Here is a 27703-nt window from a genome sequence, read left to right on the forward strand (position 1 = left end):
TGAACTAATTCTTGGTCGGAAACCGATTAAATCTTTTTTTTCTATTAACAGCGTTCTCATTAGGTTATCATATGATACATAACTGGATGAGTGTAGCACGGGTAAGTAATACGAGGTATAAAAACGCATGGTATAACATTCACAAGGTATACGCCCATATGATATAAATTTATTAAGTATAACGATCACTGTGCATAACAAACGAAAGGCATAGTTACTAAATACATAATTTTGTAAAGAATAACGTTCAAAAAGTATAATTTCAATTGATATATCGATTAAAATATATAACGCTTATAACATATATTGTTCACCGTATATAATAACATTATGTATAATGAACAAAAAAATATATTATTATTGGAGCTATGTTGGGAGACGCTCCGCTCCGCTTCGCTGCGCTCCGCTTTGGTTTCGACGAACATGTGCACCTAACACGCTCCTCCTCGCTATGCTCGTCGTCGCACCTATCTTTAGGTTTTGGTACTAGGGATTTTCACAGCATTATTATTATTGAAGCTATGTTGGGAGACGCTCCGCTCCGCTTCGCTGCGCTCCGCTTTGGTTTCGACGAACATGTGCACCTAACACGCTCCTCCTCGCTTTGCTCGTCGTCGCACCTATCTTTAGGTTTTGGTGCTAGGGGGTTTGACGGCGTTGGGTAATTAAACACAGATTATGCGATATGAGAAGAACTTTATACAAAATTATAGTATATATTTTAATTGATATACGTAATGTATGTTATACGAATCGATATTAGTCCTCGTGAGTGTTAGTTATTTTGATATTATATGAAATGTACGATATACCAATTGAATCTTATACCTTATGAAAATATAGATTTTGTTGTTATACGTAACGTTCATTATATGTTGTGAACGTTATTAATGTGAAATTATACATTTCGTTTTTATACGTCGCAATACGCACCCGTGTAGCACAGGACCGTGGGACTTGGCATAACATGGAGGAGGCCTATACCCTGCAGGGGGTTGACATAGGCTGATGATGACGATGATGATGATACATAATACCATTATGAATTATGATAGTATGAAAATAACAAAAATCCCATAGTTTTTGTTTTGTTTTTATACTTATTTTTAAATACGTCATCACACCAGTCCTCATCACTAACTCACTAACCATTTTACTTTTCAAAACGTTACAAAATTCGCGGGACAAGTCACAGTGAGATAGCTTTAGCAAGCAACTTGACTTTGAACCAGTTTTCCCCCCGGAGTTTTTAGTTTCGAATGAATAATGTTGGGTACGATCTTGGAAGCGGAGCATTCCGGCCCCAGGGGAGGTCGAGGAAGAAGCTAATTTCAAAAGATGCCTTTCTGTAGAGTATTATTCGTATTCAGTCTAAAGATGCATTTAAGAAACGCAATAGTTTATGTGGCTTACAACGTTTATAATGATTATTTTATCACTTAAGCTTAGTTAAACACTACTTCAGCGTGGAATATTGAAAGCTTAGGCTTGTTCTATCTATTCTATTCTCAACGGGGTTGTTTGTTAGTTCCTACATCTGGCTCTCGAATGGAACCTTTGTGCATATGCACTTAGGGCTGCCTTCGTAAGCTTGAACCATTTACCACCACGCTACGAGATGTACGCTGTAAAAGGGATGGAATACATTGTACTTTAATTTCAAATAACAAATCAAATCAAATATTTTATTGCTGGTACAGTGCTCCAAAATTGATAATGCGCATAGAAATCTTTGACAGATCGGTTGTTTTCGATTATGTGACACATGATATTGAGTCCTATTTCTTTCGAACAAGGTGCAAAATGCAAGTGTTATTTTTAAGGCTCTTACGATTTAATGATTCGGGTGTGAAGATCTGCATGTGCATTATTAATCTTGGACAAGTGTACATGTCAGGAGGGGTGCGGTTTGCACCCGTATCGCTGGCGTACCCATGCCCTTATTTTTTCATATTATACTTTTTTTAAACTCAATTTTACTTTAACCACTGACCAATGAAAATGTGTGGCCACTTCTCTGTACATTTTTCGCATGAACCGTGGACGAATCTTTCCGGGAAATATTCCGCATTGCTGGAAATTTTCCGGGGAACGGGGAAATCGTTTCCGGGTATCGTGGGAGTTATATCGGCGTGGGAAGGCTTTCTCGGAATGCCTGTGCTGAATGGCTTTCTATTCTACATTCAGGCAAGGAACTTAGTGTCCCGTTTCTATAAGGTCTCAGGAGGCTAACTATCCATTATGATAGTACGTGATAAAGCGGCATAGTTATAAATCTAAAACTAAATAAGCATAGTATTCATTTAGGTAGTAGTACAATACATTTATATGACGCTTTTCTTTACGAAAGTGAAAATAAAAAAAACGACCTTTCATCCTCAATTCTAGATTGATGCACTTTATTTTACAATATGGTTTTCTTAACATAATATCCACAGGCTGAACACTCCACGAAAATAAACATTATATTTATATGTATATGCTGGGTGGTCATTTTACTACATGCATAGATACCTAAATCGTACTACGGACAGACCCCCATTCGCATATGCAAGTTTACAGCATTATTTGATGTTTCATAAAAATACGAATATGCCATCGAAACTTCCATTAAATTTACCATCACGTTTCATCTTTCATTAGCTGTAAAATGTTCCATTTCATGATTACTATGACAGTCATCACCATCACAGCGACCATTTCAGTGCCACTCTTTTATACGGGTGGCATAACATCTGCACTTTTAGATATGAAAAAACAAAAGGTGGAATGCATCACCAGGCACTAACCCTTAAGTCGAGATAAAAACTCTTGCTATCTCTTACAAAGAGCTCTACTCGATAGAAAAGTGGCAGCAATAGTGTTCTACTGAACATTATAATGTTCATACTTTACAAAAAAAAATTTTTAAAAAAGTAAAACTACTGATCACTCTTTCTTTATTTTTTTGATCTCATCGCACTGGCTTTAACCTGGTTAATATTTTAAGTAGGCTCACATTTGTAATGAGGTTTCTCATTGTTGCCTTTTTCTCTTTGCGTTCCCCAGAGTCGGGAGGTTAGGTACTTACAATTAATCCGGAATCTTTAAGAGCGCACTTCAGTGATAGTCTTTTAACTTTTTTTTAGATTATCGTTCAATTCCCCTGGTACTCCTTAAGTCCTTGTTTTACTTTGACCCGGTGAGAATTTATGTTACTTTGCTCATTCTCGTACTATTTATTTTAATTGTGTTCATTAGGCGTTTTGAATATCTCACCCACGCTTTTCCTATGTGCTTATCTTTATAGCGCTGAAATTTTAACGTTATTTAAGTATAATTGCATATTTAATTACTGATATTATTTCTATTAGTGCTTTATATTACTTCCGTATTGGCTATTTCGGGTTTTAAATAGCTTAACTACCATTTAGTACGATTTACGTAATGAGTTAGTACGAGTACCTTAAAAATACAAAAACGCAAATAAAACTTACAGGATATGTTGCTAAAAGTGGTATAGTATGCTGATATTCCGAACATCTTTTGTTCACGTCTTTGAAAATTCGTGAAATAAAAATTTTACTCCCCACAGTCAACAAAGTTTCTATGAAAAAATAAAATTAGTTGGTTACTTTTTATAATACTTAACTATAACTTTTTCACACTTTTATGATGTCCGTGACTTATAGTTAAGATTTATCCTCCTGAAAATCGATTCATAACCTTGACAATCGAAGAAAAGCTTTCGTGAAATACAAACCACCCCGTTTTCCCCACAGATGCGAAGACGGTGGAGGCGGCGCGGCGACGGGCGCCGGGCGCGCCGCGTCGCTCCGGCTGGCCAACGGGCGCGCGGCGGCGCAGTCGGCCGAGCAGCTGCCCCACTCCCCCGCAGACTGCGCCAGCGTGCGCATATCCATCGACAACACCAACACGTGCTGCACCGACTCCCTCGTCACCGCCCTTGATGATGAGACGCTGCTGCTTGGCGACTGTCATGGTGAGTGGTTTTGCCACTAGATGGCGCTATTAGTACGTTTTGAGTGGTTTGCCAACGGGCGCGCGGCGGCACAGTCGGCCGAGCAGCTGCCCCATTCCCCCGCAGACTGCGCCAGCGTGCGCATATCCATCGACAACACCAACACATGCTGCACGGACTCCCTCGTCACCGCCCTTGATGACGAAACGCTGCTGCTTGGTGACTGTCATGGTGAGTTTGACACTAGATGGCGCTGTTAGTAGGTTTTGTGTGTGTAGGGGATTTGAAGGAGGAATTGGTTGGTGATACGTTTGGACACTAGATGGCGTGGTAAGTATTTCATTGCCAGGATTTTTGTAATGATGACTGCTGAGGGTGCTACTAATGATAACCAACCAGGTAAGTTAATAATAGGTACCAGTAGAATTTAGGTTAACATGTTAATGTACAAAAGCTCACTTAATGACGCATCAAAGATGAATAGGTACATAAATATTAAACAAGAGTATCGTCAAAAACCAAACACAATCGGCTAACAAAATATTCAAATTGTTTGGAAATCGAATCATGAAATTGTTGGTCGCACAGCAATCGCATGTTATTTAAACATGCATGATTTGCGTCGCATAAATTCATGATGTGTGAAATCAAAATTATTTGTAGCCACGATATGCGTTAAATAACGTGTAAATTCAGAAGTGCCTTTTATGAAAATTATGGAACTGACTTAGAACAGTAGATACACGTACGACTTAGACGGGCAACTCTTGCATGACGATTAGAATAGATATTTAGCTATTTGAATCTTTCCACATCCGTAGTAAATTTAAAAAAGTCTGGATATTGAACATAGGTACTTATGATTACTCTTCACATTACCTTGAGTGTAACCTCAAGAGAGAAAATAAAGCAAATTATTGCAGACCTCCGATATATGATCCAAAGAAAGTGGATAAACACAGTAGCATTTCACGGAATAGATTGATGGTAAGTTTATTTACATACAAATATTTTAACTAAAATCGACCTAAACATAAATAGCGTCCATACTTTAATAGCGATAAACTTTTAGGCAAATAAATAATTATGCATCCGAATATCCGATCACTAATAAATGTTAATTAGTTATGGTTAGACCTTCCATTTACTTAGGTACATTAAAATTCATTTAGATGTACTAAAGGAATTTTAATGTAATATATTTTTACGCTATGGCCGTTTATAAACAGAATATTCAACCAACTTCCCTGCCAAAACTTTACTCATATTAAGTATAATTTTAATGTTGTTTTCTTTGAGCTTTAATAAGCTTTTAGCCGTAGTATAGGTACAATTGATGTTCCTTCCATTGATGCGAGCAGGACACCAATATGCGTAAACATGTCTGTTTTTTTTCTTTGGGACCGTAACTAAAAATATGGTGACTTTCTACATTTAAAAATAAGTTCACATCTGTACAAACAAACCCACTTCTGGGTTATTTTCATTCCTCATCCTATACTAACAAGAATATGCTTTTTTGTTTTAAATGCGCTCACCTCACTCATAGACTGTAGGTACATAGGTACTTGTCATCATTTTATAGGCTTTGCAGGTATGTTTAGTCACGTTTTAGTTATTTATCTCACCTTAATTTTGACAGGCGTCCACAAAAGCATAGCTGTGCCGCTGTAAGCCTTTATTTACCTCCTTCCTGTCTGTTTTCCCTCCATTCCTGTATTGGAGGTAGCCACAAGGTTCAAAAGGACAATTACTGGATTATCCCTGTGTTAAATATGTAATACTAGGCACGTAGGTACTTGTAACTCAAGCCAGTTTGTACGAGCGAGATAATATGTAAGTGACGTGATATTAAATTTCTATTCAGCATTAAATTATTATTTTATCTGTGATGTAAGTGAATCATAGACTACATTTAATATGTACCTACTTACTTATTAAATAATGTATAATATATATGTCGCAGGCATCTGGTTTAATCTCCTGTTTGATTGAACCACTAGCCCGTTCATTGGATGGCGCTATTCAGTTGTATGACTAAAGGACAACTCGTCAAGTCGTTGATTGTAACGTTCGACGTCTTGACTGAACGTCATTTAGCGGAGTCGTTGAATGGGATATAGTATAGCAACTTTGTAATGTCTGGTTAGGGTGAACATGACCAGACAAGAGTCAACAAAAAGACTATGTTACAAAGCTCTTATCTCACAAATTAACTAAACAATAACAATAAACGTACCTTCATATTGTTGTTTATAATTATCCAGTTACGCCACAATTTTTTCTTTGAAACTATCCGCCCGCGGCGTAATAATAGGTAAATCCATGTTGTCACACTATTTTAACACAAATAACGCACTTTAAAGCTAATTTATTTGCAAAAAACTAACAATATAGGTGCTTTTTGTGTCAGCTGTTAGCTGTTAGACGCCATATTTGTTTTGTTCACCAACTGACATATATATATATATATATATGTCGCAGGCATCTGGTTTAATCTCCTGTTTGATTGAACCGCTAGCCCGTTCATTGGATGACGCTGCTTAGTTGTATGACTAGGCCGAACGTTGATTGCACAAGCGTCACAAAACGTCCAACTAGTTAGCTGACTTAAAATCAGTCAGGTGGTGAATAAAACAAATATGGCGTCTAACAGCTAACAGCTGACACAAAAAGCACCTATATTGTTAGTTTTTTGCAAATAAATTAGCTTTAAAGTGCGTTATTTGTGTTAAAATAGTGTGATGACGACAACATGGATTTACCTATTATTACGCCGCGGGCGGATAGTTTCAAAGAAAAAAAGTGGCGAAACTGGATAATTATGAACAACAATATGAAGGTACGTTTATTGTTATTATTTAGTTTATTTGTGAGATAAGAGCTTTGTAACATAGTCTTTTTGTTGACTCTTGTCTGGTGATGTTCACCCTAACCAGACATTACAAAGTTGCTATACTATATCCCATTCAACGACCTCGCTGAATGACGTTCAGTCAAGACGTCGAACGTTACAATCAACGACTTGACGAGTTGTCTTTAGTCATACAACTGAACAGCGCCATCCAATGAACGGGCTAGTGGTTCAATCAAACAGGAGATTAAACCAGTTGCCTGCGACATATATACTCGCTTGGAGGCCACTTATCCTTGAAATGGTATTCCTGTGGGAATTCCAGGTTATAAAGTTATGTTTGTTAGCCTATGTGTTAATTCAAGGTATCAAATTCCTACATACCAAAATTATTTAGATTTAAAATACTTTCAGCTATCCGTCTTTTTAAATATATTTGTAATATAAATATTATAAAACAATATTTTAACAACAATGCATATTACTCGTATTTTAAACTGTTTCAGTATCATGTGAATAACCTCCACCAATATCCATTACTCCGCTAAATTGTTGTATAAAATACCTACAATGACAAATTGCGTAAAAATACTCATTAAAGCCCATTCAACCCGCAATAATTATAACAAAAATGCCAATAATTAGTGAATTAGGCAGTATTTTAAAGGCTGGTCGAGTTTTACTACGATTAAATAAATTATATACACTAGTTATGTGCCCGCAATTTAAAACAAAACCGGCCAAGTGCGAGTCAGTCTCCAGCGCGCTAAGGGTTCCGTACCATCCAATATTTTTTGCACACAACTTATTATTCACAATACTAAAGCTTGTTCAATTGGTTCAAAAATACTAAGCAGCTTATTTCTATGAACACTACAAATTATCACTTTTGTAACATAAATAATCGAATTTTATAGTGAGTGTGTTATAAAGTACATGCTATAACACTTTGTAATGCCTAATTATTAAATAACAGGGCAAAATCAACTGAATGCGACTTCCATCTGGGTCATGTATCGCCGTCGCAAAGGTAATTGAATCCAGTGTGGATTGGATTTAAATTGACACTTTGGTGGCATTTACCAACGCTCCAGAGAGTCAAAGAGGAGATCAAGATCATGAGGGGAAGTATTAAATTGTTTAACGTCAGACAGAGAATCAACTCATAAATCGACATAATGAAAGTGCCTGCCAAGTTATGATAACTTGACAGGATGCATAAAACAGAAGCAACAAATTTATAACACCGATTAATTATGTACTTACTTACTAGAACACTTTCACTTTTCACTCGTCAATGATTAGTGGGTCATGGCGTCTATTTTAAATTAAACCCAGAACCTTTTGCTCAAGATCTACGTAGTTAAAAGCTAGATTTAAAAACATAGCTCGACAAAACTCGTAAGTACAAATATTCTTTTATTTTTTTATTTCTGAAAGAGAAAGCATAGTGTAAGTTTACTAACCCAATAAAACACACAGTTACATTTCAAAACTAATTTCGGCAGCACGAAAAAGTTCCGAAGCTGTTAACATTGACCATGGCAGCGAAGTCTCATGTCTCGCGCTGCGCCGCCGCGCCGCTTGCCGAGCCGCCGCTTGCAGTGCTCGCATATCGCTACCGGAGAGATGACATGCCTCCGCTTTACCCCGACTAAGCTCAAAGCGCCCGTGATCCTTGCCTCTTAAAAAAAAACTCGAGAATACGCGCGAGTGTTTTTGTTTCTTAAATTTTCCAACCAGTGCCAGAAAATGTGCGAGAGGCGATCGGAAAAATACGTTCGTAATTAAAAATTACGCTGTGTGCCAAAGCTTAAGTGTTGTCCTGTGTTGTTGTTTGTAAGACCTTAGAGATTAACGGCCTGCTACAGATGATGGATGGAATGATGCCGTTCAAAAGTCACGTTATAGAGAACAATATGTTTTCTGTGGAATAAAATAGGTAATTGTATAAGATTTGAAAGGCAGAATTTAGGAAACCCTTCCTTTGTGAATTTTATTCTCTAAGCAATCTAATTAATAAAAGGTACTATTTACGAACCTTTTATGCTATAAATTGCAGGATGATGATTAAGGTTTAGACTTGATAATGAAATTTTCACAAGGATAAGGAAGGATTAAATTGAAAGTCATTATCGTATGCTTTTGTGTAAATTTGTACTTATCTTCCATAAATCGGATGGACTTTATCATATCATGTAATTTATAACGACCAATGCTGCTTTATTTATGTTGTTGGCAAAAGGGATTAATACAACGCTTGCATAACTGTTATGTCTACAACACTATATAAACCGCCCAGTCTTGTGACATTTAATTTAGTCGGCAAAGGCATACTAGGCACCTCAAGATAAATCAATGCCATCAAAAACATAACTCATGAATTATAATAACTACGATATTTACAAAGACACATTTTTATTTTATGGGTATACTATGGGTCATAAAAGCCTAATTATATAGGTAAGTAGGTAACAGTTCAAACATATAGTAAAGCACAAAAAATAATAACATTTATCTTAATAATTATAATAACTGGCTTCATAGTAGTTCATAGTCACTTTAGACAACTAGCTGCTATACATTTACGAAGTATCCACATTGCACTAGCTAGGATAAGCAGTGAAGCGAAGACCTATGACACGTTTATCAATGCAATTCATAAGTACGATTGTATTTCTTGTAAAACAATATGTGATTTATGATGTATGATAAATTACTTATAATTTATACGAGTACTAAATTATGTTGATATATGATTAGATAAAAGAAACAGTCACATTGTTTTATAAACTGTAAATCGTTAAAGCTAAAAGAACTTCGCGGACTCTACCATTGTTACTAGAAGATTAAGTTCATAATAAAATCATTTTGCGCGTTTTGGTCTCTTCAGAAAAATATAAAAACAGGTTCAACTGGCGTTTAACACGGTATTAGCCATATTACTCCTGTAAACCTTTAGAAAAACATGAGTCGGTTGAGTAGAAAGTAATAATCGGGGTATTTCTTGCAAAGTTCTCGCCCAAAAACGACATCCTGACCATATTCTATCTACAAACATACGGCCAGCATATTTATGGCTGAGCTGAGCCCACAATAACTGACATCCATCCCTTTTTTGTCCGCCGCGGTTACTAAGCATCTGGATTAACAGTTTTTGTCAGAAGTCCAAGCATTCTTCAACATCGTAGCTTGTATTATGAAAGGTCTACTCAGAAATTTAAAACAATTGCATTCGACAAATCGGTAGCTGCCTTAAATCGTCAAAGAAATTTCATCTTTGTTTCTGAAGATTAAGCTTGAGAATACTTCAGTTATCGATCATCAGTCGATTGTTATCCGTCGCATCGATGAGTATTTGCATATAGTGAACCGTGTGGTACATTAATTGATGCCCCTACAATATTACTTACAATTAGCGTCACGTGCTGTAGAAAATTAACTATAGTAAATTGTCGAGACGACATCGCAGACAAGCCAATTTAAACGTACCTTTTTGTTTTCCCAAGAGCACTATGGGCCAGTATCTGGATTTGATCAGATATTACTCACTAAATACAAATTTATATGATAATTACCTACGTATAAGTACAATTAATTCGGTACAGGCTCCACATTTTTCCAAAATAAAATACCTACCAAGGCAGGTAAATTATATAAAATATAAGTAGGTCAACACTATTGAATACCTACGTAGGCACCTTCATCCGTATTTTTGTTAGCCAATCTTAATTTATTCTTTACTGGAAATACCTATACAACGAGGGCATAATGTAGTCTGCTAAACTTTATAACATTATATACTTACCTCGAACTTTTTCATGATAATTTCAGTCAGCGTTAACTGAGAGATAACGGACAGACAGGAAAAGGAAACACAAATTGAGCGTTTTGGACAAAAAAAAAAAGATTACAGGAAATGTGGTCTAACCATATCCCTGATCCTCACACATGCGTCATCGGGGCTTGCAACAACATACTACATGTGGGCGGAACGAATACCGAACCGAAAATACTGACATTTGCAATCCTAGATTATGACAGCTGAAAAAAAATTAAAACAAAAACTCCAGCTCTAGCTTTCCCTGATTCTTTTAGTGATTTTTAAAACTATCTATACTTCTAAAACTTAGTAAGTACCTACTTATTATACATTAGATGTTATAATACATATATCTCCAAAACATTAAATTGTATGCATATTTATCTTGTACACATATATAACTAGGTACATGTAATATGCACGAGTAATTTATGTTTATTAAACAAATTAATGACACAAGTGTAGCATTAGATATACGTAACACTAATTGCCGTCTTCTATGTGCCATTTAAAAATCTTTGTGCAATTTCGACGTACCACATAAGGAGGGAAAACGCTTAACGTGTAGCAGTTTAGTTAGGGATTTATGTCTTCAGACGCACAAATTAAGGTGGGTCTAAAATCTAGTCTTGGAGTGCTGTATTGGATGTTTGACAGTAAAAAAAAGCATTGTGTCAAAAATATACACTGCACGATTTCTTAATTTCTTGTTATAAGGTTTAGTTACTTATAATAATTAGGTTACTGACTTCATCATTTTAACTTCGTCAACGAAAGAATATATTATTTTGTTAAATCATCTCTAGCGGTCGAATTTGTCAGTCATTTTACAGAAATATGTAAAAATGTATGTAGAGAGAGTGGCGTCATACAAACGTGATTGCACTCTAAACTCCTTACCATTGCAAATTGCGACACCGAGTGACATCGTTGCCCTAGACTCAAGAGTCTAGACTCAATCTGGTTAGAAAACTTCATATTATTTTATGACAAACTGCTGGATTCAACGATTGAAGCAAAATACAGTTGAACAAACGTTGGACTAGGGGAATAATCATTATAAAATGAAAGTTAATGTAATTAATGTGTAAAACGATAAAGCTTTACATTAAGTAGTATACACTTCATAATTAAGTTGTATGTAAAGTATATTTTTGTGTGTGCTTCGCTAGCTCTATAATCATTCCAAAATAGAGGCTCCTTTCTGTTATCGGTTCCGTTACTATGTGCAAATTTTAATCAATTTTGTATTTTATAAAAAAAAAACAATTTGATGTCACCACTGAGTGTAACGTAGCCTACCGCAGGTTCCAATATAAAATGAATCGAACGCGATCGGCTAATTAAAAGGTTTGTGGTAACCCTGTGTGGCCATAGCGTGACACTGCAGCCAAAACCAATATGAAATTACGTAACCGCAACTTACCAAATTATGGACGAGAATATCGCCTGCTGATGATCAAATAACCAAGTTAAAACTAACTTAAACTTAAGTATATAAATTTCTGCTCATGCTTCTTGATAGCGTTTTTCCAAAAAGTGTCAGGACGAAAATATTCACAATGGTTTTTGAAATTTTATTAACTTACCATATTTATACCTAGTGCCTAGAATCCAGAAGTAAATTTGATTCCAGCCACGCCTACTGGCGTGGCGTAAAAATGCTTTTGTTATTTTATAGTTAGGTTAGCCTTTGTGATTCTTCTTCTTCTTCACTGCCTCTGCTCCTCGACTAGCCTTTGTGATTACCTTAAACAAAAATAAATCTCAGATATCAAAGTAAAATCTTTTATATAATTATTCTATAATATTATGTTTTGCCGCGGTAGCATCTGGTCTCAAGTGAGGCAGCAAAAACACGTGTTTTTCGCTTCTGCGAGCATCGGTCCTTCCGAGTCATTTGCTCCGCAAAAACACGGGATTGTATAACTCCTATATGTTGGCTCTGTATTAGTTTTGCAATTTATAGAATTCTCGAGTCCAATGAATAGCACACATAAAGCGATGTTCAATCAACAGAAACAAATAACTTTGGTAAAAAGATGCTGTTCGGGCTGTTGTTACGGTCAAGCCCTAAAGGTGTCAGATTTGAGTGCAAAAGGTTGTCAAATAAGAACGAACTGATATGTTCAATGGTCTATAATGCACTAAAAACTTAAATGTATAAAATACTTACAATGATGTCAAGAATTACCCAAATTGAGGGCGCGCATGCAAGCGCTGTCAGCACATAATCTCTAACAATGTGTGAGTGGCTCACACAGATGCCTAATATCCTGAGCCTTAAAGCCACCGTGGCTCGGCTGCGACGCTGCCGCCTCGACTCTGCCTCTACTCCAGCAGTGAGCGTAGCGCCTAAAATTGCCCAAATGGAATTTTTTATCTGTTACATAGTACCTATTCCGGAATTAAATGTTAACTCCACTTTTGACAGTTAAAGCCACATTTGACATGTGGCTCCAAATTTTAAATTTGGAACGTTGTCGTCGTCGAACATTATGTTGCAAATACGTTGACAGTCGTAGTGAATTCTGAGTGATCGTTTTGTTACACGGTGGTTGACGTAAGTTCGCCATACAACATCATTGTTTGTTGTTATTTATTCTGAGTATGCTAATATTTCAGTGTCCTCCGAATTAAGGAGACTGTCCGCCGGTTTCGCAGCTGAGAATGTAAATTTACCTAGAATATTATGTATGACACGCAGAGCTGTGATTGGTTGAATTGTCATTGATCTGTAACTGTTAATACTAAGGTAGATTCACTGATATAAGAATCTGAGCCTGTAACGTTTAATAAGAACTAGTGAAGAAGATTACACAAAGTTCTGAAATGATCAAATTAATTTTATTTACCCATGTTTACAATAAATGAATTTTTATCTTTATCTTTATCTTTATCTTTTTATTTTTATCTTTTATCTTTAGTTCTGAAATTGACTTATCGTTATAATTTATATACCGGACGATATAGGGTACTAAATAAGTATAAGACGTAGGGATTGTTAGGTATACTTGAGTTCTGACGCCTTTATATCTTACTTACTACCTACTTCTAACTTTATACATATTTTATAAGTATGTTTTGTATATGATAAAGTGAGTTCCCATAAATAAATCCAAAGATACCTATCAAAATATGTAAGTACATAAGTAAGTAACCATATTATAAACATGCTATAAATGAGAAATTCTTTAAAAATTAAAAAAAAAAAAGCAAAATAATATTATTAGGTATATTTATTTATTAATATTATTAACTTTTACCTTTGCAAATCGTTCCCTATTTATTTTGGACTATACTATAGATAATTCTAATTACTCTGACCCTTCTAAGATAACCCTATCCTATCTTGCGCCAGAAGGAAAGGTCACTATAAGTAGACAGGCATTAATTAAACTCTATAGTTATAATCATTATCCGATGAAAGGATTAAAATTTACCTTTCGTGCTTGCTACAGGTATACAAATTCTATTTAGGTTCAGGACACCACTACAGGATGGTATAGTAAATGTTATTAATATTTATAGAAAGAACACAACTAAACACTTTATACTTACCTTTAATCAGCCTGTAAAGTAAAATTTGCGTACAAAACCTAGTTAATGTCATGTATTTTAACAGATTACTTCCTTTTCTTTGTAAGTTTTTTCTTTGTCAAGAAAAGAAGAAAGAATGTATGAGGTCATTGCCCAATGCTTTCTATTGTATCGTGGTACAACATTATTATTTTACAGTAAACTTAATGAACTATATTTTTTATATGCTACCAGGGTAGCAGGGAAACTAAAAGCTTAGTTTGCGGTTGACAAGATATACATTTGGTCCGGCAAGCTGACGGCCGCTTCCGGAACAGATAATGCCGGCTCTATCGATCTCGCCCCACCGCAGAACACCAGGGAATTCAATGTTTATACTAGAAGCGAAATACTACAAAGAACTGGCTTAGATATTGGAATCGTTTTCATCCAACAATATTGATAGTTAGTACCTATATCGAAAATGACTCATTCAGTAAGTGTAACATCATAACTGATCATAACATGCATTTAAAAATTATTCACCATCACTTGCACTTGTTCATACATATGATTGTGCGAAATTATGTTTGTTTTAGTACATAATTCACACCCGGCATGCTTATTCGTCTACTTTAGTTTAAGAATGTACAACGTACATGCATCTCAAATATATATTTAGTTATTCCATTTAACACTAGGTTTTGAGCTATGGACGACTGCTGTACAGGGGGTCCTAAAGTGAAGTCCTAACTAATGTCAAATTCAATACAATTTGAATCCTAAAAAAGGTTGTCAAAACAAGTTTGCAATAATAGGTACACTGTACTTTATGTAACTAATTTGATTTATATTCCAAACAATCGCGACTCGACGTCACATAATCGGAATGCCCATAAATTATTTATCGCTACTAAGTTTCTATAGTCGTATACGGATCGTGTTCGCATTACGGAATACCGGGACCACCCTGGCTCGTAAACGCAGCATGATGTATGATGAATTGTACACTTGTAAATTATAGAAACGGGGTCAATACATTTTTATTGTGCCAGTGCAAATTTTATTCATACCGTATACTTTATGTAGCTAAACTTGTAACTTATTTTAAGTAAGAATACTTACTGATGGTTTCATATACCTACCTGAGAAGAAATCAAGTATAAAATGCAGCTCTAGTATATCTTAATTCATTCTTAAGTAAATACCTAGTTTAAGTCAAGTAAAAAACTACGCCTTAGTAAGCCAATCATATTTCTATTCATTGGAACAAATTATAATTAAATTAAGACCCCAAAAACTGGTCCCAGTTCATTGGTCGGGCAGTGCCTCCGATCCGTAAATTAATCTGGAAAGGTCATGGCTGAGTGAGTACTGTGCAAGGTCGGGGCCGGACTCAATTATGTATATGAAGGTACCGTAACATGTCACAGACACAGCTTCCTTTCCGCATTCAAATACCAGGGAATGATAGATGCAAGGAGTTCATACAAACATGTACAGTTCGCCTAGGAGGACATCATTATTTCTATGTTGCAGAAGTGATACACTAAGCCGAAAACGGGTGACTCTGAGCTCTGGGGAAAGCAACTTATTAATGCTATGACTTTTGAAAATAGCCAAATATAAATTTAGCTTCTCGATAGAAACTTTGTTGGTCACTTGACTTTTCATTCTTTTCAGTACATCTAAAGTCACCCTCGTTCGGCGTAGTATACCACTTTTGCAACATCTTTTCATCGTCACATTCAACACTTTCTGTATACATAATAAGTATAGTATTTCCCATATTAGGCTTAACCTTCTTCGATAAAGTCGTGCTAGTCCAACTTTGTACGCAGAAAAAAGTTGCGTATTTTTTTCTAAGTAAGTAGAGAAAATTAAAGAATTATAAATGAGTTTTCACCCGCTTTATGAACTTGTAGGAAGTTACGACGGTAAACTTTCACCGGCCTGTTTGAAGTTGCAAAATAATGCATTAATTAATTTGATGAAATGCTCTAGTTCCTTACAAATATACAAGGTAACTTATCAATGTTAAAATTGTTATTTAAGAGTTGATAAATGTAAAATCCACAGTAGCAGGATACAAATATGTAAGTACTCACAGGCAATGAAAAAGTTCCATCCATATAGCAACTTACCTAGTGGGTGGAACTTTTCTTTGCTCTCGAGTAACTATAAGCTTATGTAACTCGATATAGACTCCCATCAACAGTGTTTAATCTGAAATTGTTGACTGACAGCTGTTTAATAACTTGTGAATTAGTTTCGGTTCGCAGTTGAACGTATGTTTCCTCCTTGCTCTCTGATTGATCATGATAATAATGAAGGTCGTTCATTTGTATTATGAATAATTTCCACCTTTAAAGCAGATATCACTTTCACTTAGAACAGTACAGAATTTGTCTTTATTAGTAATTTGAGATACAAGTGCGGAAAGGTGGTCATTTCATTACTACTGATTACATTATTGAGAAAATCCATGAGATATTTGGGTGGAATAATTTTTGTTGTCATATTACTTTGGTACCTACTTACTTACATAAATTTTTACAATAAGTTTGGTATGACTATTTTTATAGTTCTATGTCGAAAAAAAATGTAATAACAATTCGGTTAGAATCATTTTCTCAGAATTGAAGACCTCAAAAACCAGTGACATAGCCTATTTCATAATGTCAGACACGGTTGTTGGCTGAGAAGCATAGTAAATCAGTTTTCTTTGCAAACTTTGAGCGCGAAGTAGTCGCTCGCTATTTTTCGGTTTTTAAATTAAGAAATCGAATGAGCACTCAATGTATAGAAAAAAGTGAGATACTGGCTCGTTCAGTGGTGTTCTTTTTTCGAAAATAATGAAGTTTTATGTGTATTTGAATTAAGAAAGTGTAATGTTGCGTACTGGACGGAAATCTTGGTCGGTGGAGGCGGAGGCGATGAGTGAAGTGACCAACAATGGCGTTTGGCAAGACAAGGAGAAGTGGCAGCTTATCGTGTCCTCTTGTCTTGAGAAAGATCTTTCCAGAAACAGTAGTAAGTTTTGAGGTGCTGGGTCCTGAACCTGGGTTTGAACATGTGCCTCTGCAAAACTACAGAGAAGTCATACTTAATAACAGTTTCGCTATAACTTATTAACAAAATCTGAATATGTTATAAAAGACAATTAACACCATAAAATAAAGCCAGACTGAAATAATAAAAAAAATCAGTTAAGCCTATGTAATATATACCTAGGAACATGTATATACTATATTTTACCTATATGCTAAAGAAATATTCTAAACATATAATTCTAATCATTTCTCCATACTAGGTATTAAGGTATATAAGTACACACGGCAACGTTAAATGGTTGGCAGGGCACACTAACGTAGGTAGTGTATGTGTGTGTCAGCGACGTCGACGTAATTATTTAGTTCTGGGCAACCCACACACGGATATTGTAAGCATGTAGTTGTGCCAGTGACAATGATTCATTGTTTTTATGATATGAAGCCAAATTTTGCAATGCATTGTAATAGATTGAATGGCTCAGTTGGTATGATACAAGACTTACAATATTCGGTATGGTGGTTCAAATCCCTCTGAACTAACAATATTCCTTTTTTGTTTTTTTTTTTATAGATTTAATTTATTTTTTAATATGGCTAATAATAGTATTGTAGTATATACGAATAAAAGCAACACAGAAAGTAAATGAAACAAGTTATTAAGTGTTAAAATTACCAAATTTATTCTTGCCGTAACATAAACATTAACCCCCTTATTCATAGAGAAGTTACAAAACGTTTTAACTAATAAACTGTTTTGTCCCTCTCCGACAAAGAACAATTTGTTCATTGACAGAGAGGGACAAAACAGTTTATTAGTTAAAAAGTATTGTAACTTTTCTATGAATAAGGGGGTAAGGATGTTACGTTTTTGTTGTTTTTCGTTTTAAAACATAGTTGTAGTTTATATTAATAAGGAAAATTTTCAATTAGCAGTTTTAAATGATAATAAACATCAGAAAAGGATGGACTGGCTGTTTTACTAAAGTAAATAGGCAAGTCATTAGTTATATGAATCAACATGTTAATTAGCTAGAAATAAGATAACTTATTCCAACCTCAGTAACAATAACATCATTAACACATTGGCTTACCCATAATTGTAAATAATAATAAGTATTTAACAAAATAACTAAAATCTTATACAAATGGAAAAATAAAAATTACTGAGCTAACCCCAATAACTATAATTTTCACCACTTTTTCGCTTAAAGGACTTTTCATCACTAAATATCACCACATTGTTGCACCAATCAAAGTTTAAAATAGTCAGTCGCAAAACGCACTCTGTTTCGACCATGCTGATCGGTTAGAGCAATTTTCTTCGTCGGCCTCCGACACCGCAACCCAGCAGCACGCAAGTGAACCCGTACGGTTTGTAGGGATAGATTATGTGTTGTGGCCGTAGAACGGGTGCTGCAGAACGGATCAGCGCTATGCGCAGCTACGATTTCTCGATGGCGTGGTGATGCATCCGTATAGACGACTACTGTCTACATGTCCCGAATCTGCGTATCGGTGAACCCATAATTGAACAGTTCTCCTCTGCAAACAAAAAAAACAAATACTTAGCTTATACAAATACAAATATTCTAACAGTCAAATAAAATATTTACAATTCTATGTTACTTACCGTTAAACGCCTTGCGATTTCACTAATTGTAATGTTTTGTTCATATAAATACGATTATCTCCGCCTTTTTGAACATGGTTAAGTGACTTTCCATACTGACTTCGAAGAGTAATTAATTAAATTGACAAATCACAAAGTGAATCACTTTGCAGACGCAGAGGTGAATTGTCACTAAAACTAAAAACAAATTTCGTTTATTCATATTGTATGAGGGTAGAATGGTTTTAATTCTCAAATGAAGAACGAATCATATATTTTTGGCGAAGAGAAATAGTCGACAGCTTTGCAGCTTGTAGTCATTTGTCAGTTTGAAATATATTAATTTTATACTCAACAGCGTTTAAATTAACGCAAAATTTGAATTAAGTTAAATAAAAATAACCATCCGTGGACTCGAACTCACGACCTATGTTTCATTAGTCTTACATTCTACCAATGAGCTACGAAGTGTATAGACATAGGTAGTGAAATTTTGCTTCACATCAATTTTATAACTGTTTCACTAACACTACCGGTTGATATTTTTATGTCACAGCTGGTATACGGGCGTTTGCCTACGCACAAACTCGTTTGTGTTGTGTGTGTGTGTGTGGTTTGTTACTGGTGTGTAAACTGATTTCTGCGTTTATGCACACATAGACAACGTTAGTGTGCACACTAGGGCATGCAATACCGCAATACCGGTATTCGTAATACCGGGATCCCGTACAAAATTCCCGCTTTTTTCAATACCGGTATTGAAAGTTAATACCGGTATTGAAGTAATACCGGAATCGGACTTTTTTAGGCTATAAATAAAGCGATTAAGATTTAGTTAGCCTTGTGTGTGTATATACTGTGAAAGCGCACTTGTTCCCAACCGTTTAATGCAGTTTTCGGCTGCTAGAAATCTACTGTTGACCATGCGTAAACCGGCACCGGATGTAAAAAAATAGTTTATTCTAAAATTTAAACTCTAAAACTGATTTCTCGTAAAAATCTACAACAAAATACAGAATATGATTGCATTTTCTTGTTTTATTTTGATGTATACGACCTTTAAACACAGTATATGCCATTTATTACAAGGAAGTCTAATACCGGTATTAATACCGGGATCCCGGTATTGAGTTGTAATACCGGAACTCAATACCGGTATTGAAAATTGTTCCGGTATTGCATGCCCTAGTGCACACATACACTACGTTAGTGTGCCCTGCCGACCATTTGACGTTGCCGTGTGTACATTGAATTCATGTTTTTTTTTTTTTTTTTTTTTTTTTTTTAATAGTCTATGTGTTTTCCCACTGCTGGGCAAAGACCTCCCCTTTAATTTTCCACTTCTCCCGATCCAATGCGGCTACCTCCCAATCCGGCAAATATTTGACGTTGCGTTGCGCTGTCAAAATGTTACGAGCACAAAATAAATACGAATACCGATACAGATGTAGGTATGCCTCTGTCTCGCTACAGTTTATTGGGTTTCAGCTGAAAAAACATAGCGTGAAGCCAGTGTGAAGCCCACGTCAAACCGTAAAATTAACCAAATATCTGTAAAGAATTAAAGATCGTCCGCGCTAAGCTTCTGTGTGGACGACCGATTGAAATTTGTATGTGAAATGAACTGAAAATATTGAAACCAATAAGTATTAAAAGTTTAATCTATGGTAGGTATTATGATTTATTCGATAAACCTACCAAATGCTAATAACAAAAGTGGTATACTAAACAGAAAGGGAGCTTTATTTTCGAATTTCGCATAACTGGCAAAACAAAAGTTGATTAGAAATTAAAATGACCCCTCAAGTAACCTTTCTCCCCGACACAAATGTACGATACAGTCCGCAAAAATACGTGTGTCAAAATTATAGCACCGCACTTCTATAGTTTGCTGCTATGCTGGTGGTAACAATTTTACTGTCACACAATGGTTTGAGCAGTGATGGGTGGAACGAATCGCCGAAATAATGCTAACATGGGGACATATTGTACTTATACATAATGTACATCATCATTATTATGTACTTACATTACACACATTAACATTAAATTCGTTAATTTGTGTTGTACTATGATCAGACTGTAACCATTAGTAATTCGTGAAACAATAACGAATCCCCATACTAGTATAAAAGCTACGTTATACATGACTTTCCTGTTCTACACTTTCTTAATTTTTAATGCCTTGTCAAAGTAAGAAACCACTTATTCATTCTGTCATAGATTGACGGTTAGTTTGTCAAGGTACAAAAGTATTACAGCTCCAACTTCAGACCTACCAAGACCTACCCGTACCGGACCAAACTATACCAGACCAAAAAATATTGAGTCTGCGGAGTTGTCAATATGAAATGTTAGTAAGTTAGTAAATCAAAAGGTTTCTCATGGGAATGTAGATTGTACTCTAAATACAAAACAATGGCAAAGAATACAAATACTTATTTAAAACATAGGTACAAGTTTTACCTATGTTTTAAAGGTTTAGTTATAGGTATTTTAGAAACTAAAAGTTCGTCAGTTTAGTTCTTCGATACGGGAAAAAATATAACTCAATACGAAACGAACCGTAAAAATCTAAAAATAGTGAAAATAAACAATGACTGCGGAACAGTTTTAGATTTCGATACCGAAATACAATACAGCGCGATGTTTGGCCAAAGGTCAACATTTGAACTTGGCCAGACAATTCTTATCTAAAAACCGTTCATTGATGAAACATGTGAACTCTGAATTTACACACCATTGTTAATTTTTCAATAGATAACGACTTTAGCGACACAACTGCCGAGTTTAACTAGCTACTAACTACCTAAGTATAGGTTACTGCAAAAATATAATTGCTGAGCGTATAGTAAATTTATCGGGCGCTATAATTGCGAAAAAATACTGTATCGTGTCAGTATGGCTCGTTCGGGAGGCCGGCACACCCGCGTCCAAAATGATGTTGAATATTTCGGTTTGGGAGTTGGCCGCTCCGCTCAGAGTGTGGTCAATTGTGTAGTGCCATGTGTGAGGATCGGTCGCGTACGCAGCTTTATTACAATGACGTTCCATATGTGAGGTTTTAATTGAACTCTCGAGATGTGCTGTGCTCGATTCACCAACTATTTGTTCCACAAGCTGAGGCGGTACACATGTGGATTTGCGAGTCGCGAAAGTGAGTTTGTTGTTTATTATGCAGATTCGAGATAAGAAACGCTTTCTAACTGTGTGCTGTGTTTGCGGGTAACCTCGGTGTTTGGTATCCTTGGCGATGATTTGCGAGTTCGCGGGCTTTTATGCTATGTATACCGGCAGTTACCTACCGAAACCAACCGGACCTTATTCATAGGTGCCAGTAATACCAGTAACTTCTTATCCCACCATGCATATTTGGAGAGTTTATCGTATAAATAGGAATGTATAGGTTCTGTAATGCAAGTGTGACTGCGTCCGCACTTAATTACTTACTCATTATAATGTAAACAAACCATTAAATAAACAAAGCTAGGTACATTGGAATATTACTAAGCCATGTTTGCAATATCGGTGCGGTGTAATTTGTAGTTTTTGTTTGTGAATACCTTATACAAATGCATGAAATTTCTATTATTAATCACTTTGATAAAAAATATACAAGCAAAAAAAAACTGAATACTATCCACGTTTGTTTACTTTTAAACCGAGATAAACCTTTTAAAAACGTTTAATGACAACCACTGTACCAATGAATAAAGTTACACATCTTATAATAACAGGACTAATTCAAAATAAGAGCTCACTTAGAACGAGAGGTTACTCCATCTACTACGTAGAATTATTTATCAAAGATTAATCAAGAAAGCCACGTGAGAAATGTTTGTAAACAATTCCATTAATTTAACAGGATGACGGTGTCTTGGCATTTCATGTTGTGAGATGATGAACGCTCTGGAATTCATCATTTATAAATTATTTCTAAACACCACAGGCACAGCTTACCTACATATAAGTTACTATGGCATAGGTATTTATTACTGCAGCTATTTAAAAAAAAAACAGCTGTTCACCGATTCACAGACGTTCCAACCGCGTGAAGTTCTTTCTGATTAATATTATAATAATATAAAACATGATTTTTGTAACTGTGTTTTGTAAGTACCTATACAATAAAGTGTTTATAAATAAATGATTTGTGAAACACTGATCAGTTCATAACTAGCTATACACTTGGGTTCCTTGTCGAAATAACAAACCGAAAATGTATATTTCAATAAAATGACAGTTGTGAGTTTGACAACGACAAGGCATACAGCTACATAATTATAATATTATGCTTTCGAGTCACCTCTGACTACCCCTTCAGGGGATGAAAGTCGTGACTGTCGTGAGAAATTTGTAAGGTAGGGTAGGGTTCATCACCAGTATCTTTGAAGGTATGAAAGTGGATAAGTTCTTAAAGTTTCAGCTATACATTCTCCGAGGAGTAGGTAGGTACATCTTTAGTTATGAATTAATACCTGGGTGAAATCGCCAAAATTTGTACTTTCAATTTTTGTTCATTTATCTTGGTTGCACTAAAACCTACTAAACGAGAAAAATATAACAACTTCACATAGAGAATCACGTAGGTCTACAAGAAAATCATTAGTAGTCACAGGCACAGAAGCCAAACGAATTAAAAAATTCAAGCTAAGATCGCCGGATACAAAAATAATGTACAATCTCGGGCTCAACGCTAAATTATTTCAGACTGCTGTAAAACTTTTTACTACATGACCTTCATACATCGTAAAACCACAATATGATCTACAATAGGTAGTCTTCTGATTTGTGCCATACACCGCGATTACATACAATATTTAAAAAGTAACGACTGCTTGACAACATATTGTGTCATACTATACTATAACTATATAGGCTTGATGATACTAGGATAGTTTGTTAGCTCCTAATAGGCGAGTTTGAAAGTGAGCGAGAGAGCAATAATTTTTTTCAATCGGATAGTTTATATATATTAATAATCAGATTTTAAAAAAGCTCAATTCTACAAGCTACTCGTGATCTAGTAAACTAGCCTGCTTGACAACATCAAATGACATACTATAACTTTATTAATAAACAAATAAATCTTCCATGTCCATTGGACGTGTAGCGACCTTGACACGGGATTCTCCAAACATCATCCTTTTGTCTCAATTGACCGGTAATTGCCGGAGACATCTCGTTCTAGCCCATATCAGACATTTTACACTAAGCACACGGCTCCAATTGCCTTATCTGATATTTCGTGGGGATAATTTTGTTAGCCTTACCGCTACGGTTAAAGCGGAGCTTGAAATTACTTCAAGCGTTCAATGAATATTGCATTAGCGGAGTTTTTATGCAATTCCATTGGTCGATATTATGTTAGTAGTACCTCTTCATACACCACTGCAGTATCACGCTCCGCTCTGGTGGAGAGAAAGCCTAACATTGTTAACTCGATTCAATCCCACACCCTCAAGATGGTCGAGGAGTTTCTTTCGCCATTTCTTTCCTCCTTAATGACGATGACGGGGCCTTTGTGAAACGGTGGTAGAGTAATATTATGACTATAAACAAGTAATTGTAAAATTCTACTTAAAATAAAAAATATTTCATTTCATCTCAATAACAGCATCAGACACTCAGAAGATGTATGGTCCTTTGGTAAGTCCACATACGAAAGTAATGTAATATTACGTTGAACGGGATTATATGCTTAAAACTATTTTTGTCATTATATGAAAGGATAAAAGCCAGTTAAACAATAAGCCGAGTTAGCGAATAGTGCAAGTAGGTACCTATTTCTTACACGCGTAGTTTTGAAGTGGCTGAAGATACAACCCAGCTTTGTATACTTTACAACAGCAATATAAACCCATTGCAAAACTCCATCAGTATGTAGGTCACAAATCACTGACGGGATATTAATAGCCGAATTTGTACTGACGCAAATCTTGAGGTGCCTGTATACTTCCAACATCTATACTATATATTATGTATGTTATACATACCCTAAGCCTATGCTAATTTTGAAAATGATCTCAAAGAAGAACTGAATAAGGTATAATACCATTCCTACCTTAGTACGGGTTTTGATAGTTTACGATAAAATTATTGAGTTGCCAAATACATTTTATTCAACTTGACATTTTTCACTTGTCAATTTAGTATCTCCGATAAAATAATATACTTTAACATAATGACATAAGATTCAAATATAGGTCTCGAATAATCTTGATCGATACTTAATTACCATTTTATTACATACAAAGTGGCGCCTCTAGTAGAAACTATAGTAAAACAGATGGCACAAAATGCTAGCAACAAACAAATGATTCGTTCTCAAAACATAACTTAGCACACAGATAACATACAAAAGCGTTTACGTAAACTAAGTAAGTACTTATCATAATTTACACTAAGGGCTGGTTTTTTTTAACATTACTCAAGTCAACGAGTCAAGCATGGCAGCTGCATACATTTTGTTGGTTTTAACCATTTTTAACTAATGGTTGCCATTTTTGACCAACGGTTGAGTTATCAACGGACCAAAAAACTGGCCCTAAGGGTGGCGTAGTGGCATAGGTGTAAAGTGTGTGTCTATTAAGTGTTAGTGTAGTGTTGTGATGTGTTCTAATATGACTGTAGCTCGCTACTGGCTCGAGTGGTCCCGGTGAGCTGTTGAAACGAAGCCTTCATGAGCAAACGCGGCAAAAATCCCTTTAAAATGCCGAAAGGTAAGTTACATAATATAGCGTAAATTAAGATAATATTGACAGTTAGTACAATAGTTAAATAAGCAGGCATTATTTCTAATTGCCTTTTATGACCATTTCTAATCATTATGGCGTGTATATTAGGCATTAGTTACTTATTGTACACCTAATCACGATCCATAAATATTAGAAATGTGTATAGATAATAGATAATATGTAAAACTTTTAAACACAGGCACTAGAGTACATTTACTCGTAGGCTCACGTGAGAGGTCGCATGCTGTATCGATTAATAAATCATTAAAAATAAATAATGAAATTATCACAATGTATTTAAAGTAGTGGAATTCGTCATATTAACGAAGCATTTATAATTTGTTTTCTTAATTTTTCAATTTTGATTGGTGAACCTCTTACTTACGATTTGTGTAGTGTTGTGTGTGACCTTATATACCGTTGGGATCACCTTCCAATTACTAATCAGAAAATAGGTACCTTCACAACTACACCTGTACCTACAACCGTAGCCTTATAGTTTTCCAATTATTAAAAATAACAATGATTCATGCCTATCTTCTAAAATAGGTACTTAAAATAACCCGGACATCCATACTAATTGGGCTGATATTGTAAAAGCGAAAGTGTTTTGTTCTGTTCGTGTCTGCCTTCAAAGTATTGGCCGTGGAAATTTCGGGATAAAACGTAGCCTATAAAACTCAGGGATTGCTTGTGAAGAATTAATAATTATATTTTTTTTTAATTTTTCAATCGATTAAAATGTTGATTCTCCTTTATGTGTGTGCATGCAAAGAATGACATTGTTATGATTGTGATCGTCAAATTTAAATATAGCTCTTTTTGGAGATTCAGTATTCGCACTTTTAATAACAACCTAAAGGAAAGCGGAACTCGCAGCAAGAAGATAGTCTATTTAATTATTAATCAGGCAATTGATTACCTGAGTACTTATATTATTTTACAAGTAGCTTGCGAACAAGCAAAACTACCTAACACACTTGAGTCAATGAAGTAACCACTCACCACGGTACCTCTCACATTGCTTAGTGTAATCACTCGTTTTATTATCCATAATACTCGTAGACATACTACACAGATAGTCCGTGTTAACAAGTCGTTAGCTGCCATGGTGGATCGTTCAGCAAATTGCATTGAATTCCGAGAACCGTTTTAACAAACACTCGATCGATATTAGATTGTCTAATAATGGTGCTTCAGAGTTTAAAGTTGTTAAAAGGTGGGTTTTATTTTAAGATCGGTTTTAAAGCAGCTAACGATGTATTGTAATTCGCTTAAATAAACAGGAAGCGGTTTGCGCATTATTGCACGCTAAGCGCTCGTGTTTCGACGAACAATGCGAGTGCGTTTATGCTCCTGCGCATTGATTGTTGCTATGCTTGTCGCTGGGAACTTGCTCTTTGATGATAAAATTGGAACTTATAAACGGAACTTCGAATATCATGTCATAAGAATTCGAACGCTGTTCTCCATTATTAATCACAAAAATACTCTTATTAGGTAAAATAACACATAATTTTCCTATAAGCACTTAGTAACTAAGATGTTTTAGCGCTTCAACGGTAAAACACGGTGACCGTTGCACGTTGGTAATTAAATAAGTTTAGTTTCTCATGCAGGTGTGATGAGAATGAGTATGTGAATTTTTACACCTTTCTGAATTATCGATTACTTGTGATTTGCTTTCAGTGTTAAATAAAATTAAAAAAAAAACTATTTTTTAAATAGATTCAATTAGAGTTTTATTGTAAACCTACTTCCATATATCTAGCTCACACAGCAGCAATTTCAACGCAACATCTCATTTCGTCAGCGTGCTTGCCATATTTAGTCGGTTGCAGGACTACTGAAACCCCTAAGGGCCGATTTTTCAATGCCAGGATAAAAGGTCAAATAACTATCTAACGAATAATTTTATTTGGCTGTTTATCGGCTTGGTAGTTGCTAAACCATTTTTCAATTGTGATTTAATCCATAGGTAACTATCTTACCGATTTTTCTACTTGAACTCTGGAAAGGTGAAACAAGTATATGTAGACACCCAGTGCTAAAGCAGGACAGACTACTATTTCAATTGTCAGAGTCAACTGTCACTGTCAAGCCACAAGCCTCACTGACTGTTTGGTTTGGTTGTTTATTGGGTTGTT

At 35.4% G+C, this 27703-nt stretch overlaps 1 protein-coding gene across 18 annotated transcripts in view; it reads left to right on the forward strand.

The window, feature by feature from the left end:
* Positions 1-27703, forward strand: part of LOC105380206 (potassium/sodium hyperpolarization-activated cyclic nucleotide-gated channel 2) — a 202113-nt gene that overhangs the window by 114328 nt on the left and 60082 nt on the right. For 9 of the 18 annotated variants that reach the window (XM_038106280.2, XM_038106279.2, XM_038106281.2 and 6 more), the window contains one exon: positions 3762-3982. In XM_038106280.2, the coding sequence (XP_037962208.1) occupies positions 3762-3982 (221 nt within the window). Of the gene's footprint in view, positions 1-3761; positions 3983-4039; positions 4193-8409; positions 8758-16944; positions 17191-21306; positions 21977-25254; positions 25542-27703 lie in introns of those variants that run through there. The other 9 variants (XM_048627704.1, XM_038106292.2, XM_038106294.2 and 6 more) reach the window with 9 other exon arrangements.

The sequence above is a fragment of the Plutella xylostella genome, chromosome 19, assembly GCF_932276165.1.
Source record: "Plutella xylostella chromosome 19, ilPluXylo3.1, whole genome shotgun sequence".
In the NCBI taxonomy this organism is placed as follows: domain Eukaryota; kingdom Metazoa; phylum Arthropoda; class Insecta; order Lepidoptera; family Plutellidae; genus Plutella; species Plutella xylostella.